Source organism: Periplaneta americana, chromosome 15 (assembly GCF_040183065.1).
Source record: "Periplaneta americana isolate PAMFEO1 chromosome 15, P.americana_PAMFEO1_priV1, whole genome shotgun sequence".
Lineage (NCBI taxonomy): Eukaryota > Metazoa > Arthropoda > Insecta > Blattodea > Blattidae > Periplaneta > Periplaneta americana.
The window spans coordinates 64,935,386-64,958,377 of record NC_091131.1 but is presented as its reverse complement, the minus strand read 5'-3'; the positions used below and the strand labels follow the sequence as shown (position 1 = coordinate 64,958,377).

At 36.0% G+C, this 22,992-nt stretch overlaps 1 protein-coding gene across 5 annotated transcripts in view; it reads left to right on the top strand.

Annotated features, from left to right (window-relative positions):
- LOC138715033 (PTB domain-containing engulfment adapter protein 1-like) overlaps nucleotides 1-6,636 on the top strand; it is a 69,453-nt gene extending 62,817 nt beyond the window's left edge. For all 5 annotated transcript variants that reach the window (XM_069847453.1, XM_069847451.1, XM_069847452.1 and 2 more), the window contains 3 exons: nucleotides 1,320-1,811; nucleotides 1,892-1,997; nucleotides 6,387-6,636. In XM_069847453.1, the coding sequence (XP_069703554.1) occupies nucleotides 1,320-1,811; nucleotides 1,892-1,966 (567 nt within the window). In that variant the 3' untranslated portion in view covers nucleotides 1,967-1,997; nucleotides 6,387-6,636. The remainder of the gene's footprint in view (nucleotides 1-1,319; nucleotides 1,812-1,891; nucleotides 1,998-6,386) is intronic.
- The last annotated feature ends 16,356 nt before the right edge of the window (nucleotides 6,637-22,992 follow it).

Here is a 22,992-nt window from a genome sequence, read left to right as displayed (position 1 = left end):
TCAGTGCCAGTTGTTTTTGTTGGTTTAAGTTTTTTAATTGCTTTACGAACGTCATTATGTGTTACTTTAAGTATAGGTAATGAGTCTGTTATATTCATAATAATGTTTTCATATGTATGGCTGTGTTTAGTCTGAATAATAATAATAATAATAATAATAATAATAATAATAATAGTAATAGTAATAATAATAATAATGATGATAATAATAATAATAACTTACAAATGGTTTTTAGAGAACCTGGAGGTTCACTGCTGCCCTCGCATAAGCCTGCCATCAATTCCTATCCTGAGCAAAATTAATCCAGTCCCTAGCATCATATCCCACTTCCCTCAGATCCATTTTAATATTATCCTCCCATCTGTCTCGGCATCCCCAAAGGTCTTTATCCCTCTGGCCTTCCAACTAACACACTATATGCATTTCTGGATTCACCCATACATGCTACGTGCCCTGTCATACTCAAACATCTGGATTTAATAATAATAATAATAATAATAATAATAATAATAATAATAATAATAATAATAATAATAATAATAATAATACTACACAAAATTTAAAGTACTGATAATGTAAATTGCAAACAATTTTAATAATTATCCCCCCCTTGACAAAATCCTGTGTACTCCACTGGTAGGCACACACTATGTAGTGATACTTTTCTCTCTTCCATTCTATTTATGGTGTGCTTGTAAAGATGTGTTTAGTACAGCACTGTACAATCCGGATCTTCTTACTTTATACCCTGTGAAACTTAAGCCTAGTATTACTACATACTTATGCTAGTGGATTATAGTGATTTTCTAGTGTCAGATTGAATTTTCTTTTCCAATTTTGTTTCGAATTTCGGTACTGACATACTACAACTGGCAGTAACTTTATTATGCTGATAACATCATTTGCCTTTGAAGAAGCTGCCAGTGTTCATGAAAAGATAATAAAGTTAATAAATATTATGGCAATAATTAATAAATAAACACTATATATCTTGAAGTGGTATTCGATTTTTGAAGTTTGTACTGATAATTTCATATGATCAGACAAAATAAATTTCTAGGTTAGGTCTCATGTATCACAAACTGTTCAGTCGGATCAATGAATTTCAAGATGACGGACAAAATACATTTTAATATCAGAAAATAAATAAATACAAATTATTACTGTCTATGTAAGTACATAGCATTGTGATTTAACCTGCTTTGGTGATATCCGGTGACATTTGGAAACATTATAAAGACGCCCAATTAGCTTTTCAGGAACTAATCTGCCATTAGGCAATAAAAAGTACTATAAATGAAATGATGACTGTATCACAGGAGAACGGGAACCTCCTGAACCTAAGCACGGGGTCCAGCAATGGGCTGAGCACTTTGCCCAGCACTCCAGCACCTGCCCAGCCTCCACCTGTGCCACCACGGGCATTTGAGGCTGAGGTGCAGCCAGCTGTGGGCACGAAGCTGGAGGGACTGCTTCTGGAGGAGCTGGATGAAGACTTCAATCCTCGTGCACACGAGCGTTCTGCCAATGGCTCCACCTGCTCGCCACCTCTCCTGGCACCTCCACCCAAGGTGTCACGTGATTCGTCCCGTCGTGCACATAACAATGGCACAACGGACTTGTTCGGTTCTACACCATTCAACCCCATCTCCACCTCGACTCTCAGTGCGCCACCCTCCAGCAAGAAAGCAGCCGTCCTCTCTGACCCATTTGGCATGGGTGACTTCAGTAGCCATGACAGTGCAGACCCGTCACAGCAGGAACTGGAGAATGCCATTGGTCTTCTGGATAAACGACTGCTGGAAATGAAGGTAGAGGGATGTCATATCTGCTTGAATTACTTCATAAGTTGAGAATTGTCATTTGACACTGTAATATGTTCTGCTTGCAGGATGGTTTCAGCCGAGGACTGTCATTTGGAAATGATGATTTCTCTCTAGAAAGTCTGGACCCCCTTCGCAACTAGCAGCATACAACTATTCCTGTGGTACCTATAGGTAAGGATAGGACTTAACAAGTCTGCTGCTCCTAGAATTGGTTTTATATTTTGATGTATACAGATGAGGAACAAGCCATTCTGGTATACCATGTGGAAGTGATATAACTGCAGATTGAAGGGGGCAATCATCATCATCATTGGCTTAACAGCCCAAAGCGGGCCATAGCCTCCCTCAAAACTGATTTTCAGTCATCCCTATCTCTGGCGACCTGCCACCAGTTCCTGATCCCCAACCATTTCACATCCTCCTCGACCCCATCCATCCATCTCAGTCTGTCTCCCAACATTTCTTCTATTCTCCACTGTACTTTCCATTATCCTCCTCACCATGTCCCTTCTCTCCTTCCTCTGAACATGTCCAGCCCATCTTAGTCTTGCCACTCTAATACCCGTAATAATGTCTGAGCAATCATATAGTTGGTAGAGTTCTCTGTTGCATCTTATTCGCCACTCTCAGTTTTCATTGGTCGGCCCATAGATCTTCCTCAGAATCTTCCTTTCAAACGCCTGAAGTCTAGCCAAATTGCCCACAGACAATACCCATGTCTCTGCTCCATATGTCAGTACAGGTTTTATTAATGTCTTATAGAAACTTACCTTCGTTTTTCTTGTGAGTATGTTGGATTTGAAATACTTTAGTAGTGTAAAGTAACATCTATTGGCACTCTGTATTCATCTATTTATTTCCTCTTTAATATCATTACTATTATTCATTAAGGATCCTAAGTATACGAAACTACCTACTTTCTCAAATTTTTGATTGTCTATTTTTAGAAAAACCTTCATTTGTGCGCTTGAAGGGGGCAATAGAATACATTAACATAAATAAAAAAATTGTTATGCGTTTTGTAATCAAGTGCATGGTTAATTATAAAATTAGGCTGAAAGTCTGCATAGTACGGCAACCACATTGTCAGCGACCTACGAATACATGCGTGAACTCAGGTCTGAAGAGCAGCATTCCATCCCTTATCAATGCGAGACTTCGTAATAGCAGGAAATAACAATGCAAGTTACTCTTCTTATTTAATATGCAAGAAAAACGTTCATTTTATTGGAAAACTGCAAAGGAATAAATGGTACTTTACCAGTTTCTCCAATGGTAAGAGTAAAAATCAGAATTGTTTGGGTAATACTTATGATGTAAAACAGTGTTAAAATTTAGAGGAACATTACTTTATTCTGAGAAGTATTCATTATAATGGTACGAACATTGTTTTGTTGTACTCTATCCAAGGAATAAGCTGTTAAAATATGCACAGTTATATTACTTCCACTGTACACATTCATTTGTGAGGAATTTTGAGAAATATATTATGTTTACAAAGTTTCAACGAGACTCTAGATTGTCTTGAGTCCTAGGAGTTTAGCTGTGCATGTGTCATGTTCGCATCCATTATGACATATTTTAGGTTATAAATGTTCAAAACAGGTGATTGGTAGACAATGGTCTCAATTTTACTACAGGAAAGAAGTCCATTGATGTGGGAGTATCTGGACGAGAAGTTCATGGTGAGATTGATAACCATAGCTCCACTGAACATTTCCTGGTTAGTTATAAACTTTGAGAGGAACAGTGAGAACTTTCTGTATAAATTGCTAACATACATACATACATACATACATACATACATACATACATAATAATACTAGATAATACAAGACAACACGCGTGAGAATTTTTCTTGGTTCATGTAACATATACATTATGTTTAAGGAAATTAGAAGTAGTTAACCATAATTTTTTTTTTTTTTTGCAATATGTCACAGTGAGAGTATTCAAAGAAATAATTCCTTTTCACTTGTATTACTTTCTCTCTTCTTGGCACATTCGTAAATTCGTGAAAGCTTTTGAATTGTCTCCAGAATTTGTTACAGTTGACTAAACAATTGGCTCCATTGCTGATCTTCCAATCTGTGCCACTCCCATTTATATGTTGTGAATATCAGAACTTCAGTACCTATTTTACTCTGTAGCTAATTGCTCGAAAAGTGGGGAGGAGAGAGATTTAGTTTGGCATTTTTCCACTTGCCATATTACGAAACATGACATTTTCAAAGAGGAAAATGCATCTTATTTGTCATTCTTTTACAAAAGACGAAATTCACTGAATTGTCAGACTATTAAGAAGTGGAATAGAGAGTATGTAGGCAAGCAATGACAGAGAATGACAAAAAATTCAAAGATATGAAGGGATAGCGAAGAAATAACTAGAAAGTTAACTTATGGGTAGAAGTTCATTATAGGTGGGGTGAAAAAACAGCTATTATAAATAAATGAAAGCAGTGTGAGTGAACACAGTGGCTGGAAAGATGTATAAAATTAATAAAACATCCACAACGCCATTATTCAATAGACAGGAAAAAATGATTAATAACTTGGGAAGAATAACAAATTGTAAGGAAGTGATAAATGGACAAGAGATTTCATTCACTCATTAGAATGTTATTTTTCCCCTATTTCTTTACCTTTGTTCATTCACAACGAATTTCACATTTCTTTCATCCAATCTGCATGCTTTGTAATGTTCACCTACATTCATCTCTGTTTTCAGCTGTCAGTTAATTAGCCATATTAATGAGAAGGTTGTTATCTTTATTTCCCTTTTCATTTCAAAATGGACATACAGTATATAAAATGATTATTGTATTTCATCATTAATGGAAAGAGTGAGTATTTTCTTCTTCTCTTTAAGATCTACAGCAGAAATGGCAATAGGCATGCTTATGAGCAAGTTGCACCTAGGAGTCAGTAGTAGCCCGTCACTCACTCATACACGCTAAACTGATACCAAGCGCACCTAACAAGGGAAAGACTACTAAGCAAGGGTGTACATGGAGAGAAACATAAACATTCAAACCATTTTAACCCTGACTGGGGGGTAACATTCCTTTTAGGAATGCAGAATGGAGAAATGCTCAATATATAATATGCAAGAAGCACGTGATGTACAGAAAACATAATTTAGAACAACACTATGTAGATAAATTTGCAGCCTATGTACTGTTCATGTTTGGTAGTACATATGCTTGTGAAAAGTTCTTCTCTACAATAAAGTATATGAAACCAAGACTGAGAGCAAACGTAAAGGACACAAAATTAAAAGTTTTTTTGCGTCTTGCAGCATTAAAATATCTTAATCCAGATATTGCGAAAATAAATTAAACAAAGAAAGCTAATTCTTTTTGGAAATAAGTTCTGAAGATAGGCCTTCTTGTTGTAGTATTCCAAGAGAAAAAAAAATTGTTTTGCAGTACAGTATTTATGTTTGAAATGCCCATGAAATTGGAGGTCAGTATAACACCTTCCAAAATCAAAATGAATAGAAAAAATTTTCACGAATTGTCTATTTATACAGATGTGTTATTTTTAATCCTATTGTTTCAGTACGGTACATTTCAACTTAAGCAGTGTGCATACCATTTTAAATATCTATTTATTGTGATCGAATAAGAATTATTGGTCTTGTTATACTCTGTTGATAAGTAACTAAAAGTTCTTGTAGTTACTTAAATTCGTTTCCCAGAAAGATTCAACAAATTTTCCTTAAGTAACGTGCTTCAGGTACTGTATATGTTTCTAAGAATAAATTCCCTGTACATGTACAGGCAGGTTTATTTCTATTACTACAATACTGCAAATAAATCAGATGGAACACACTTCATTTATTGAGATTCTTTCAATAATAAAGTTATTCTTGAACCCTGACACATAAGGTGCACCCCCACAATTGTTCAACCTTTGCTCAGTACACTCATCCCTCCATCGTCCTCGGTACAAGTTATGTAAATAGTCCTTACAGGTAGCATGCTTTGTGAGATCGCTCATGTGCGCAAAAATCTTTGCTGCTCCTGATCTACAGTAATGGTTTCTGTAAACTCGTGAAGATGTTAATGATTCATAACCATGTGCTTTCGACTTGAAATAATCGTAGTTTTCATAAAATAATACTAGTAACTCCTGTTTACTTTCGTTATTACTTTCACCTTTACCTAGTTAAGTTACTTGAGTTCCTAAGCAATTAATAAGTACAGTATTAATCTTTCAAATGTATGTTTTTCAGAGCTTCAGATTGCATTTGTTGGCAAGCTTTGGGATGGATGAAGGGGAACTAGATACTTTGTTTCACCAGTAATCAAAATTTCAAATTTGCTATATTGGAAAGGTACAGAATGTGAAACAAAATGTGTCTGTGACTATGTCAAAATTTATCTCTATTAGCAATGTCAATGAATTTCTTGGCTTCACTCCTCATAGTGTTAGAAAGTATGGCACTTGCAATGCGGTGTTTGATGGTCAGAATGGATGGAGTTTGACATAAGGAAGAGATATCTGTGCATCTTGTGATTTAGAGAGCAAGTTCTGATATGTATGTACTTGTTGCAGGTACGCCACTATTTTTGTACATACAAGCTGCACTGTCTCGTCTTCCAGCTGCGATGATTAGAGGAAAGGAATCTGCCATATCAATTAAGAATGTCTGTGGATTGTGTGAAGGTTTGCAAGCCTGACTGAGCTGCCTATATATCTATATATCTCTGCAACAAGCATGGGACCAAGTATTCAGTTGTATATAATGACTTTGTATGACTTGAGATTTTGTTATTGTAATGAAGACATTTCTCCTTGTTTACAAGATGGCTTTATTCTTTTGAAACCCACCAGATCCTAGTTTCCCAGCCTAATGATTTCCTTTAAACAAAATATGTGGGCTTTTGTAATGCCTCAGGGTTTACTTAATGATTTCAGATTCTAACCAAATTTTTACAGTTAAATAATGAATGCATGCTTTTGGGAGTAAACTTTCAGGAATATAAATTGGTAAAGCTTGATTCAGGGATTTTGGCCCCTGGAAAAAGTAGATAGACTAAGAGTGAGTTACTCGTCACTACTGGCGGGCTGGCTCACACAGGTCAGGCCACCCAGTCATAACACCTAACACTTCCTTCTTATCATGTCACGGTACACTCCATCTTAAAACACAATATTCTTCCACACGTCCCTTTACTAACCACTACATCTGTTGACTAAACAATGTCATGATGACTTATATTTTCTTGACATGAGTGTCCCTCAACTTCAAGCATAGATATTATTTTCATTCTCTCTCTTCCCTCTTACCCTCCTATGCACGTTTGTGATTAAATTTCTTTCTTATGACGCAACACACAGCTTGCTCACTCGACAAACAACCAAGGACAAGGGCCAATAACACTGAATCGAGCTGTAAATTGACCTACGGATCAGCCTTCTTATAAAAGGTGGGGCAGAAACAATTAGAAGATTTAAATTTTGCGCCATGCTGCCATGTTGGTATGAGACTCGTCGAAACACATGCCATTTGGTAGACGGCTAGAGCGATTAATAGCCTTCAGTAATGATGGAATGTTGCTCGGAAGATCACAGGACGTTTGCTGTGGAATCATTTTTTAAAAACTATGATTCCACAATGGTAATACACCATGTCTTCAGACGACATTTTAAAACCGAAGGGATTGGAAAGGTTCCTACATGCCAGACCATAGTGAATTGGGTCAGACAGTTTAGAATTATTGCTTCTGTTCGCAACAAATGGTCTCCTGGTCATCCTCGAACAATGAGAATACTGAGAAATGTGCAATGAGTGGCAGCCGCATTTCAGTGCAGTTCTGCTCATCGCTGTTCAGCTGTCCTACAGTTAATGCCTAGAATTGTTCGACGCATTTTGCACGAGGATTTGAAACTCCATCCATTCAAAATTCAAATTGTGCAAGAACTTCTTCACTGGGATTTTAATCAACGAATAGAATTTTGCAGGAACCTCTTGGTGATGATCGAAACAATGCCACAATTCCTGAGTCATCTAATCATGTCAAATGAGGCGCATTTCCATTTAAATGGATATGTCGACAAACAGAATTTTAGATACTGGGCACCAGACAACCCACGCATGTTACATCAAAAACCATTATGTAGTGCAAAAATGACAATATGGTGCGGTGTTAGTGTTCTTGGAGTTATTGGGCCCTACTTTTTCGAAGAACCTATTGAGCAGACAGTTACAGTAACTTTGAATCGATATATCGAGCTTTTGCGAGAATTTCTCCATGAACTTCGTCGGCGACATGTTGATATGAAAATGATATGGTTCCAGCAAGATGAGGCTACTGCCTATACAGCAAGAGAATCCGTGAGAGTCGTCAAAGATCTGTTTCCGCAACATGTCATGCGTCATTTCGGAGATGTTAGATGGCCTTTGCACTCACCCTATTAATTGGCATGAGACTTTTTTCTATGAGGCTACTTGAATGAGAAGGTCTATGCTCATTGGCCACACACAATTCAAGAACTGAGGATTACATCCGAGAAGAAACTCGAATTCCAGAGAATGTGCTGCGTAAAGTCAACAACGTGAAGAGATCTGCCTTGCTTAGAATTGAGCTCACCGGAGTGACATATTCAAAAAGTGTTTTTGGATAATTAGGCTTTGCGATGTACTTGACCACAGTATAGGTAATGATCATTTAATTTGCTGTTAGTGTTCTTTTTCAAGTTACTAATCGTGTAAATGTTTCTGCCCCACCTTGTAGTAATTTACAGATACACTTGCGTCCTATGCTTTCTCCAACCTAACAGATGATATTGGTACTGTACATGAAAAACATTTGGAGTAGTATTACTCGACCGAGGTGAGTGGAGCTGCTGGCATAATGTGAACTATAGCGATGACACTATATGAATGCAGGAGCAGTACAAGTTGTGTTGTGCTCCGGGCTGCAGAACTCCATAGGCCTCAGTCGAGTAACACCTATTGCATCAATCATGAGGCGAATTACTTATATTTTTAAAATGTTATATTCAGTTTCGAAATCTATCATTGATCCATTTTGAATCTTGCATACACTACTTTTAGGACAGACAGGCAGATCATTCCAAACACGCTACAAAGAACACATTAAAGCAATAACCAGAGGACACAATACATCTACATATGCCGATCACATAACAAATGCTAACCATACATACAATAACATAAATGCGGACATGGAAATCCTACACATATAACCCAAGAACCAAAAATTCAACACACTAGAACAATACGAAATATACAAACACACTAAAACACACCTCGATCAAATTCTCAACACACAGATCAATTTCAGTACACACACACTATTTGACTCCACTATTCAACACCTTTCAACAATCAAACGCACCCACATAACAAGCAGAGAAGTTCGAGATGATGCCGAGATCTAGTAGGCTCTGAGGATGGTGTGATGAAGCACCAAAACAGCTGTAAGCCGCACAGATTTACATAATTAACACGAGTAAGTCCGCTAGTTAATCAGTTACTCTATCATTGGCTTGTAGATTTCTCTCTTCTCTGAATCAGCCTCTGTATATTGGTTATCAGCAGTCTCGAATCTAATAGTAGAGTCCAAAATGAGGATCTCTTTAGCACGATCTATTGCTATGATGTCAACTTTCCTGCTGTGGAGTTTCTGTATTTATTTTTTCAAATAGGTACCATACGTTTTTGGATTAAAATTAGCTTTTGCAAGTACACTCTCTGTTTCCAGTTGGATTGCTTTGCTTAAACGTGTTTGTGAAAATTTCGAAATCTATTTCTTGCAACATCATAATAAATTCTACATTCTTCTTAAAATACGACAGTAAAAATGGTAATTCCAGCATGTATACTACTACAGTAATATGTACGGAAGTCATTCCTGACAGACGAGAGCTTGTCTAGTGGTCGAATTGCATTGGTGTAATAAATCATACTGAAGCAAACTGAGCTTCGTTTAATTTTCACACTTTACAATATGATCAGCAGAACAGTAAGACTTAAGTGCCTAGAAATTGCTAGTATCTTGTTATAATGTAAAAATTACAGATAGCAGAATTTGGAAATTCTGTTCACAAAGTGAGAAGTAACTGACGACTTGTAAGCTCTGTCAGTTATCAGGGTATGTGAGCACTCGTGGCAGAGCATTTTTGACTGTCGTTAGTTGTCAGGTCCAGGATACATAATGGTCAGTAAGAATTTCCTAATTGAGGCAGTGTAAGAAAATTACCGAAAGACGTGTTAAAGACATTAGTAGGAGGGTATAACATGCCTTTGTACCTTTATACAGAATAAAACTGTATGATGGAAATTCTGACTTTTGTCAGATATAAAAAGAAACTCCCTAGCTTATAGCATATATGTTGGCAGCTCTAGACCTGCCCTCTCTGTCGCCCAAGAAATTGTGCAAAGGTCAGTATTAGGTTTTATGCATCCTAATTTTAAAACACTGAAAATTAAGTTATTTTACGATGCTATATCAACATCTCAGGTTATTTAGCGTCTGAATGAGGTGAATGTGATAATGCCGGTGAAATGAGTCCGGGTTCCAGCACCGAAAGTTACCCAGCAATTGCTCAAATTGGGTTGAGGGAAAACCCCGGAAAAAACCTCAACCAGGTAACTTGTCCCAACTGGGATTCGAACCCGGCCCACCTGGTTTCGCGGCCAGATGTGCTAACGTTACTCCACAGATGTAGACCTGAGTGAAAAAGGAACGTTACTTATTCTCAATCAAAACTAACAAGTTAACAATGAATCTGTAACAATAATTTACTCGGCTGGATTGCCATTGTGGTTTGTGAATTTCAGGAATCTTTTTGTTCTATGTCGTAAGAAATGGCTGTGGTCACTTGTGGTTTGTTTCATTTTGGTATTAATTAGGTTGAGAGACTGTTAATAATTTTACAGAATATGTCAACATTTTTTATTTACATAGCTTAATTTATTAAAAAAAAAAAAAAGAAAGAAAGAAAAGAAAAAGGCAGGAAAAAATTATTCAGGATGTGTGCATTTTATTCAATGGAGTTTCCCCCTCCCCCCGCCCCCCAATTGAATGAAGTGATTACTGCTCGTGGTTTCTGTCTTTATAAATGTGATAAAGGGTTGAAAATGTTCTAAGATAAGAGTCTTAATTTTTATATGAATTTATATGTAGCAGTGGTGTAGCATAGCTTCTGAAACAGGGGAAGCAACCCAAGAGTGAGTTGGTAATAATTATGTTCTTATTAGAGGACCTCGCCGTCCTCTATTGAATATTGTGTAATCAAATTACTTTTATGTAGTCATCACTTGAATATGTATCAATGGAGAAATTCGTTTCAACATGAGGAATCGAACTCAGGATCCTCAGCTTGGTGTGCTGAGTATTCTTACCATCTGAGCTATGCCGAAACGAACGAGGTCCTCTCATAAGAATATATATCAATGTTAACAATGATCTAAACTGTTGTTGAAATAGCCATACATAAGGCATTAAAATATGCGCTCCTGCGTATATGACATATATGTCAAAATGTGCGCAGTAGGCCAGTGAAGGAGAATTAATAGATCTCAGAGCTGTCTTTTTAAATTGGTGATAAGGGAATAGTAATATACGCTACAAGAGCGGTATGTTGACATTTTCATGTTCGAGGAAAAGATTGAAAAAGCGAAACGTAGTTGAGCTTTTTTAATTTCCGAGAACATGAAAACAAACATACCGCTCGTGTATCGTACATTATTTTGTGCGAAGATCGTTTATTACATACCTGAAAGACGAATTTCTAATTAGTTGCAATGAAATCTCCATGTTAGTTTCTGTTTAATGACGGCAACTTCGGAAAACCAAAATATCTTTCTTCAACATTGTTGCTATAAAATGTTTTGTGTGTTTACTATACTCCAGCAGGCCGTGATATACGTCTGTCTCTTTTTCCCCCAGTCTATAAATGCGAGCTTAAAACAAACGGTAAGGTTATGTAATGATTTATTTTTTCATTTTAATATTTTAACAATATTATTTATATAACATATTGCAGTAATAACATCAGCATCTGGAATCTTGTTGATTTTTTCACGGCTTCCTTAATGTTACTTGTATCAGGAATGCAATAAGTTTCGTGGAGTAGTAGACTTTACTTAATTTTTGCAAATATTTAAAAACAATAATTAACATTGCAATTTAGGTGAAATTGCAGTGGTAAGTTTCCAATTTATAATTATTACTATGTTAAACGTCTCTAAAAATAATACCGTATGTTAAAAGCCTAAAGCAGCAAAATGAATGTCGCGCTTAAGCGGTAAGAAGAGGGAAATTGTTATGTGTGTTACGTTGGGAATACTGAATGTGGTATTTCACACTTACTGCATATTGGTTCTGTGCGGAAAACAAGCAAATACGCACGATCTCGCACAAAATTAATTTATTTTCCCCTCGGTCAAGTATTCTTTCCGCTTTCACATACGAAACCAATCTTCAAGAAACTTGTTTGTAGTACATTGTAAAGTAGTAAAAATAAAGTCTCTTCTCTTTTGTTTCTGTGCGATATCCTTCTTGACGATACAGAGGAGGAGAGTTCGGCCAGCGCTGTGGAACGGGTCTCTGCATAGCTCAGATGGTAAGAGCACTCAGCAAGCCAAGCTGAGGGTCCTGGGTTCGATTCCTGGTTCCGGAACGAATTTTTCTCCATTAATAAGTTAGTAATAATAACAAAATTATTATTAAAATCGATTAAATATAAGAATAATATTTTCGGATAATTTATATTAAGAATCATTTATGTTTGTATAAGTAAAAGTAATACTCTGCCAGCAGTCTTAACATTATCGTTTATAATGTAGATCTTTGTTTTCAGTTTAAGAAAAGGTTTTGGAGGACCGTCCTCTATTATCAAGTTTATTGCCATAAATCAGTTCTGAGAGGCTGTGCCTCCCTTAATATTTTACCAGAATACAATATGACTGTATTAATTCTAGCTGAAGTAAGATCATAGGCAAGTTATAGCAAATGACTGACAGTTTTCCTTTTATATTAATTTTACTATTCAAGACGACTAAGATGTAAGTTACATCAAACCGACCACATCCAGTTGGTGATGCCCACTTGCTATAGATAGTACATTTAATTTGTACCGAAAGAAAACAGATAGCACTGTATCCTGTACAGCCGAAATCGACCAGTGTCTATGCGAGGGTGGGACAGCAGAGACAACTATATGACTCGCCTCCCCAGTAACCATGACAAAAGCAGTTCAACCAATAAGATAGCCAGTTAGTGGAGTGTTTAAACCTGACTAGTACTCGCAAAAGGCGAATTTGGAGAAATCTTGCTAACCACTGACAAGTGTACCGCTAGTCTCGGCTGCTTTCAGCTGTATTGTCAAGCTCTCTCTCTCTCTCTCTCTCTCTTTTTTTTTTCTTCTTGGCTTTGGAAAATTGCGTTATGAATTATTGATTTTCTCTTCCAGCATAAAAGTTTTGTTTTATGTTGACAGGTTTTTTTGCTTGTTTGTAGGTGTTTGTTGTTTTTTCTTTTGTGTTACGAGATATAACTTATTTGTTTATACAGTACAGTATATTAAATATTGATAGTTTAGAAATAAATGCAGATTTGTCTCTAGTTTCTTCTAGTAGTAGATGTTCAGTATGTTGTAACCTGATTGATCAGTTTGCGATGGAAGAGGATCGTCAAGTGAATTTGCTCTACTAGTATGTAATAGCCTAGATCATATATGTAACAGATATGTCGGGCTTATAGGCTTTGAGGTTAACATCTTTTGTCAGGTTTACTACGCTACCATCTAGTTGTTACATAAGGAGTCACGTCATAATTCCCATTTGAATTGCATTAGCGACTGTGCTGCCATCTCGTGTTCGTTTATGGCGGACAGGTGGCGATCCTGGCGGTTGTTCTCTTCAAAGTGCTGCCGATTTTAACGTAGCGAGGAGTTATGTTACATATATATATATATTTTTTTTATCCAATGCCACCAGGTTGTCTTTTCGACATTTCTGGTCTTCTCTCCTGGCTGTGGCTTAGTTGTAACCCACTTCTGAGGTTGGGGTGCCTAGAAGGCAGAGTTACATTACCCCGATGATGTGATAGTTATGTTACATATATGATCTAGGGTAATAGTAATGAGGTACCGGTATGTGACAGGCCCTGTATTTTTATTACATAAAATACAACCTCTCATCAATCACGCCTTGGTCTCCTCAACTTTTATATCCACCATCTGCCACTGTAGCAGTGGCTGCATTCCTGTGCAGCTTGCTCTGGCTTACTATATACTCGGTTAGAGATGGAAGAAGTGATAGTGGTAGTAATAATTTAACGACATTTAAAAACTGCAGAGGTCATTCACCATCGAAATCCAACATAAACAAGAAATAGCAGACAAATTTTTCTGTGGCCTTCTGTCAGAGACATGGTTTTTTAATGTGGCATAAATCTACGACATGGAAACTGTAGATTGACTCCTCACAGAGGGAGCTATACCAAGGATTTTATCTTCCTTTAAATCTGTCCACCCCCGACCAGACTTGAATCTGCAAACTTTGGAGCCACCAGTTCTTGCACATTATTTCCTAGACCATCAACAACTACAGGAGGGGTAAAAGTAAGACCAGTAGGTAACATAACATAAGGCAGTTTATTTTCGTCCCTGGCCCATGTTTCTTACCTTGAGAGTTAGATAGTTAGCAGTTTAATTCCCTTGAAGTCCTGTATGTGACGAAATTGAAAACCATTGAACATAATGTGCTATTTATGTATTTTATTTAGTGCATTTATCACGGTTCTATAGGTTTATTTAAAAAAAAAAAACTTAGGGATTGTGGGGGGAGGGGGAATTTATTGATATCAGGCTTGCACCTTTGGTATAACAAAAGAGAAAGTACGTATCTGGAAAAGGATATGTTGTTTGATATACAGTTACCGGTACTTAATATTCGGTAATAAAAAGTTTAGCCAATTCTATATTGTGAATTTTTAAAGGAAGTGTCTGATAAAAAAATTAAAATTTTGAAAGAACTGAGAATCAGTTGGTGGTAAAATATCTATTTTGGAAAGGGTTATCTGACAAGAAAGTTAATGCAGATATGTTGCATACATTGTGGAATCATTGTCCTTCATACTCCATTATAAAAATTTGGGTTGCAAAATTTAAGAGAGGAAGAATGGAAATTAAAGATGAACACCGTGTTGGAAGACTGTTTGTGTGACCACTCCAGAATATATCGATACCATGCACGATATGGTTTTGAAGTTTCGACGAATTGGGCACAAACATAGGTTTATATCAGACTCTGAAAATTCTCTATGAGCTTGTCTTTCACATTGTATATCATGATTCGGGTATGAGAAATTTATCCACTTTATGGATTGCTACATGCTTGAATTATGATCAGAGATGTTTCAGGCAATTTCCAAGTTACTTTGTGCTGTTTTAAAGATAATAGTTGTATTTTGACTATGGACGAAGCATAGATAGCACAGGCCTGCAAAATTAAAAATCATAAAAACTTTTCTAAAAATGTATGCTACATTTATGGTTTTTTGGCTGAATCCAAAACTGAGCTCAGATTTTCTCTATCACTTTTTCGCAACATCCATTGGTACTTTTAGCAATGTGAATGTAGCATTATTGAATTTAATAAGAAAGAGTGATGAAGAGAAACATGTTCTGTGGCAAATATTAAAGGTATATTTTACAAAAACTATTAGATTGTCATAATTAACAATTTTCATTTAGTCATATATTTTATACCATCTTTTTCTCTTCATGATGAAGTTGCATTTATTCCTTTTTATCTTGTGTGAGTTTCAAAAGACTTTCTTTGTGACCAATATTTTTGTTCCCAATGACTGCTTCTTGCTCTGCTGGCCCATTCACAGAGGAAGTAAAATTGTATTAATATACATTATTATTAACTAAGCTTCGGGAAAAAATTGTGGAGAAAAGTCGTAGTAAAATTTCGAAAAGTGTGCTGTTATTGCAAGATGGTGCACCCACTCACAAGTTCCTAATGGTGTTGTGGAAAACTGATTAAGTTTACTTTAAATTGATTGATCAATCCCCATATTCGCCACATTTAGCCCTCTCAGACTATCACCTATTCCTGTGAAGTTTTCATCGAATTAGGTAATAATAAGTGTATTGTGAAAGAGTGGTTTACAGACCAAGATAAAAGATTTATTTTTAAAAGTGTTAGACTTTGTTTATGGCATTTGTGCTGAGTGTAGCTTGTAGAGTTAAAAGGTGATTTTACTGAATAAACAAAAAATTGTTTTGAGATGCAGTAACTTTTTTATGTTAGGCTAAGAACTTAATACTGCCTCGTAAAGAGTACATTTTGAGAACAGCAACTGTGAATATATAAAAATATAGTAGAATAGATATGGTATGTTTGAGAGCTACATATGAGAAGGAAAGAAACATTTCAATTGCAAAATATTTTATTTATTGTCTGATTCACTTAGAGGTAAGTATTCTTTCTTTTGTTCTTTCTGATACATATATATACACACACAGGGTGGAAGTGAAATAACCCTGCAGATTTTCAGAGCAAATAGTGCATGCTGTATGTAACAAAAAAGTTCATAGTTTTCTCAGAAATTTTTTTTTCCGAAATGTTTAACACCCTCTTTTTCGGTAACTATTGCGAGTAGGATCGTGACTTTTGTCCATATCGATAGAAAATCTAATAAAGAATCTGGCATATTTCAATAGCATGAACGATTTTTGTGTAAATTAAATTTAAAAACCACTAATTTCAAGCCACTGAACCCTGCGAACAGATTGCAACATCGTAGCGAGAGAGGGAGACTCGCATATAGAGACAGACCTCAGTTCGTTGATCTCTTACATCTTTATTACTAGAAGAAAGATTACTGTGTTAGCGACGATGTTGTCAGACTGCTGTAACTTCCAATTTAATTTTCTATTTAACTGTGGATTTAATTACAAAACGTAATATAGGTTTCCTATTCCTTTAAGTGTATCCTATCACCCCTTTTAATATTCAGGGTCATTTCATTTCTACTCTGTATATAGAAGCACTGGGCTTGATGTTCTACTGAGATGCTTCAAACATCAAAATCATAGGCTCTAGTTTAGAAACCATAAACAGGTTCATATAAGGAAATTGCATTAAGGATATTATCTTCTGGGAAAGGCTACTATTCATGCTGATTTGATATTTACCACTTATTATTACTTAGCAACATTTTCACAATCCTTCATTTTATGAAGAGTCATTCTCTATGATTGTGCTTTTTCTGTGTTTACCACTATCTTTGAGATTTGCGAGTTCAATCCAAAGCCACCTACGTAGGTGGCTCCCGTTCAATCCAGTTGATGACAGTGGCTTTTAAAGGACGATAAATATAAGAAAACTTTTTTTTTAGGAAGTAAAACCTAGGCTGGAGTATCTGTATATACCTAATATAATCTGTAAAAAGAATCTTCTACGTATGTGGGAGGCTTCCAGTCAAACATTTCCTATTGTTTTTGGCCCACATCAAAATTCAACTCCGTTTGTTATGGTTCACCTATTATCCTGTTATCGGGTATAATGAGTTCGTCTGTCAGATTCTTTCACCTCAGAAACGGAGTTCAAGTCAGAGTAACAGGGTTCTGAAAAAAAACATGTTAGATTTTGTTCGGGGACACAACCACTAGAATGCATACATATGTGGTCCTCATTCTGATAAGTGGTATATGATGGGTAGTGTGTTATGAGTATTGAAATGAATTAAGGTAGATTTAACGGTCTATTCCAGTAGTGTCAGAGTTGTAAGCTCCAATACCGGTTGTGGAGCTAGATCGGAGCTTGAACTTGCTTATGTCTGTGGAAACATCGGAGCACGAAACCAGTCTAGTGGAGTGCTCCACTCTGTTTAGTCCGTCTGACATCGCTGGTCTATTCAATCGTATTCAGTGTCCACATTCACTGATTCGTAAGTAATAGGCCTACTTGCAGTGGAGGTGCACAGTAGAGACACTCTGCTTTGCACTGCTTTGGCTTTCTTCCTCTTTCTGTAAGCCATGCATCGTTTGACTTTGGCCATTTGGGGCTTAATCGATTCTTTTTGAGTTGTTCTTTCATCTGATACGCGTTTCTTGTATTTTGACTTGAATTTTTGCTGCAAATATTTTGACATTTTGATTTAGTCACTTTTTTTTTCCGCGATTCCCATTTGTAAGTTTTCACTATCCAGTTATATGCTCACGATTTATCGTTTTCTAGTTAGATCTGGTTCAGACGAATCGTTTGAGACCCATGTCACCATTCTACCACGTTTTATTCTGGAGATATAATATTTAGTAAGTCTATGGATATAATGGCTTGAAGAGTCGTGATGTGGGTGTGACTCAGAGTGCAAGAACAAAAAATGGCGGACGCTTCCCGCTCATGTGTGTGACTTGAAGTTGCTCTTGTTAGGCTGTGTCTCAAAGCTACATTTACAACTGCAATGAACTAGATTGTTGACTAAAAAGCCGGATGTGATGTCAGAAGTTATGATGCAAAGCTACATAGTGCATAGCAATCAAGTCTGTAGTAGCTAGTGAACGAAAATGCTTGCTTTGTTGATGACTTGTACACTACACATGGATACCTTGTCAACAACTGAGTTATGAAGTGTGCAGCGTAATGTCATAGGTTTTATAAAATTAGTCTTTAAAGAAGGCCGTAATTCAGGGCCGGGCATGAGAGCGGCTCCATATAGCCGGCCAGAGCTGCTCTCGCTCCGCAAGGCACTTCAATTCCAAGCCAGAGCAGAACGCTCACTCAGTGGCGGACTCACATTACAGCTACCTTCCCTGCATTAATATAACTAGAGCCGCAGTTGTTCTATTCATTCAGTCTGTCAGTACATAATAGTTTATAAGGACATTACATCAATCCATTGTACAATACAGACTTTATAACACTCATTAATTTAATGAAATAAACTTCGCTCTATACACGCACACAAATCATTAGGCTTATTTACATAATCCATACGTACATACTGCAATCTCCTCACCACGGTTCTACGAGACAGGCGTATGGCTTCCACTTCCCCTACTTGCTGTGGACAGAGTTCATCTGCCAATATAATTAAACATCGCTTGATGAATTCACCTTCGTTGAATGTTTTCAATTCCTTTGCAATTTCGTGGCAAATTTTGTAGCTAATTCTCATAGCCGATTCACTAAGTGCATTATTGTCATCCTGTTAATATATAATATAATATAATATAATGTAATATAATATAATATAATATAATGTAATGTAATGTAATATAATATAATATATGACATGATATATGATATATCATGAACTGTAATATACTATACTATGATATATCATAATACCTGTATAATTTAAAATTATATATTACTAAATGTACAATAACTTATAATGAAATGTAAATATCAAATAGATACTCTAATATAATGTACCTGAGAAACATTTTCTTTAAGTTGTATTAATTTATGGCGTTCATTACCAACACATTTGTCATATTCAGTAGCATGTTGTAAAGAATAATGTCGTTGGATATTGAATATCTTAATTAGTTGGAGTGTTTTATGCCAAATTAAACACTTTGCTAATCCACTACTCTCTACCAAAAAGAACTCCTCTCATGATACATTAAAAGCATTGGGAATAGCGGGACGCTTTAGTCTATGAACGGAAACTCCGTCTTCAAAGTTCGCCATCATACTGCAGAGTCACCACTGCACCGACACTGAATGACGTACAGTATGCATACGTCACAGCGCTCGCAATACCCGCTCTTTAAAGCACACAGCGCTCATTTCTCAGAATCACGTAATGTGCCCAGCCCTGCCGTAATTCAAGCACACACGTCCAAAGCTCATTAGTGTGTTGTTTGCTAGCAAATAGCGTGTAGAGCTTTGATACCAGTGACGGTGCTAGGGGTGGGTGAGGGAGGGCGCCCGCTCAACAAAAATTTTCCTGTCCGCCCTTTCGTCCACCCTATAAGAACAATTAATTTATTTCAATTTAATAAATCTCGCTCAAAGTAGTACCGGTAACAGTAGTGTATTATTTGTTATTATTTTCTAAGTCATGCATTTATTAATGATTCAACATATTCGTATTTCTGCTTTGATATGATAGGCCTACTGCATATAATTAATGACACTAGCTTGGTAGAACTCATCAAACAAGAGTCTGACTTTAATTTAACATTCTGCATTCATTGACACTGCTATTTAAACTCTTGCATACCTCTACGCCCACTTATCTGGCAGCTTGTTTCCAATTTCTTACAACAGTTCGCAATCAGAATCAAGCACTTCTTTCTATCCTTCAACATAAAACGTCATTATACTCATCCTCCTATACAATGTCATTGCCTCGTCTATGGATTTCTCTGCCTGGCGACATCAGGGATTGCCGAATTCTATCGAAATTCAAAATTAAGTTAGAAACGGACTCGTATTTTTTATCTGATGAAATTTATTATTAGGTAATACGTTACAAGATGTGCTGCTTACAATCTTTGTCTAATCGTTCATAATTGTATTTCTTGTTTGCATTATTAGTTGCCCTTCCTCGTTTAGCTATTTAGATTAATAATATTAATATAGTTTTTAAGCTTTGTTTAATTCTATATAGATTTAACATTTTATATTTTTTGTATTTTTTTTTCGTTTTGTATTTCCTTCAGACTTCAGATGCATACAAACAATTGTTCTTCCCCTGACACATACAATAGAGCATCGATTATCCGAAACAATTGGGAACGGGGGGTGTTCGGATAATTGATTTTTCGGATAATCGATCATTTACGAAAATAAATTGTACCGGTGATATAGGAGCAGTATGAAACAAAGAAACACTGATATTAAACACAAAACTGTACGTGCAGTATATATTTTGTATCACGTCTTACAAATAACAGAGAAAACTGACTAGTCTAGTTTGACAAGTTCAAAACGGCCATTAGAGTAGAGCTACAGTTTAGGAAAGAGGTCCAAACTTTTTTTTTTTTTTTTTGCTTCAGAGCTGAGACTCGTTTTTTGCCGCTAAATTTCGCAAATAGCGCTAGCGAAACTTCTACATGGCGCGCGTGCAAATTCAAATTTGCCGACTGGAACGCTTTCGGTTAACCGATGTTTCGGTTGATCGGTATTCGGATAATCGATGCTCTACTGTATCGTCAAGTGAGATGTAGTGGCTGATAATAGATGTACACAGGATGCGAATTAACGGGAAGGATGGAGTGGGATTCCCTCCCCCCTGTTGGAAAGTTATTCCCTCTCATAAATTCATATTAACATCCCTGCCAAGGATAACTTCTATCCCCTCACAAAATATAATTGTATATTTAATACGATTATACTTTATAAAGTATAAAAATTCATTATATTATTGCATAATATTTTGTATTTATTTTACAATTGTATTATTTAATACTTTTTCATTTTACTTTATTATTGTTTAAAGGGACAATCGTCCCTTTGACTTTCTAGTTAACCTACTCTTCTGTGTATTACCTCATATAATTTCATTGGTGTTTTTCACTTACTTCTGCCCTCTTATAGTTGATTAATTTAATTAAACATTAAATAATTATTTTAGTGTAGGCTTAAGCGTATAATATTACTTTTTCATTATTTAATGTAAACTCCACTCTCGGCCACAAGCTTTTGCTTTATCAGGAGTGCCACCCAAAAGTGTACTATTATTATCTTTTAATTATTATTATTATTATTATTATTATTATTATTATTATTATATTAATTTATAACAATTATTAACCCATATATGCCCATTGGGTCGTTAACGACCCACGTCATAGTTTTATTGGTTCCTTTAATATTTGTTTAAATTTTCGGTTGGACACCATCATTATGTGTTCTATAATATATTGGCAACACTTTTGTTTGTGCAAATGTTTCGTTGTAACTCTCTGCAATCCATTTTAACTGAATGGTTATAATGCACGTCAACAAAGAAATGTAAGTAGACACTTCATTTGTTAAGTATTTTAGTTCTGTTATTGTTATATTACATAGGGCAAGCAGTAACCAATATGATTACAAGAGGTGGAGTCGTGAATTGTGTTCAGTAGAGGCGTAATAGTGTAAGAAATTTGGCGTGGGTCGTTTTCGACCCTATGGGCACATAGGGAACCTTTCGTACATTTTGCTAAATTTTCTAATATTATTATTGATAATTATTGTGAGCAGTTTTTCTTTACTTTCATATTCTCTATGAAAATTTACGAAACAGTTACGATTTATAAATACGTAAAGTAATTTTTTTAGAAAAACTACTATCCCGCTAACACAGCTAACAAGCAAACATTCTGATAAGGGCAATAAAAAAGTTTTTTTTTTTCTTCTGCCATGTTAATAATGTCAAAAGAAGTGCTTATATAAATTTTGGCCACTCGACCACAATTACGAGGCTGTCCAGAAAGTAATTTTCCCCGGGGCCGTTTACAGAAAAAAGCACAATTGCATGGAAAGATTTATTGAAACAGATACAGCAATTGTTGCGCTATTTGTCAATATATCCCCAACTGGAATTGAGACATCTGTCACACCATGGGGTCAATTTTTGTATCTTTGTGTCGTAGAAGTCAGCCGCTTGGGATCGGAATCAGCAGGACATCCTAATATAGAAAGTCCTGGAACCAGCCGTTTGCAAGTCTCTGTCCATTCCATGATATGAGAAATATCTCAGTTCTGGTGAGAATATGTTCAAAAATAGCTCTACAATTATTGTTTTGTCTTTTCCAATAAATTTTTCCAATGAAATCGTGTTTCTTTTTCTGTTAACTTCTCCTGGCGAACTTATTTTTTACGGCCCTCGTAATTGCGGTTGAGTGGCCAAAATTTGTATAAGCACTTCTTTTGAGATTATTAACATGGTGAAATAAATTAATTAACTTTTTTATCTGTCTCCATCAGAATGTTTTCTTGTAAGACGTTTGTTTTCCCTTATTTTAGAGATAATTACGACAAATCTCACAAAAAGAGTCTTACCACTTTCGAAATACCGGAAGAACTTGAGACAGTATTTTCTCAAGAAAATATTTCAACCTCCTGAAGATGACGGTAATGAAACTGGTGACGATTCGGTTGACGAAGATAGTAACAATCTCTGTGCCATCGCCAACTTGAGGCTCCAGCTAAACTTTTGTCAATAAGGAG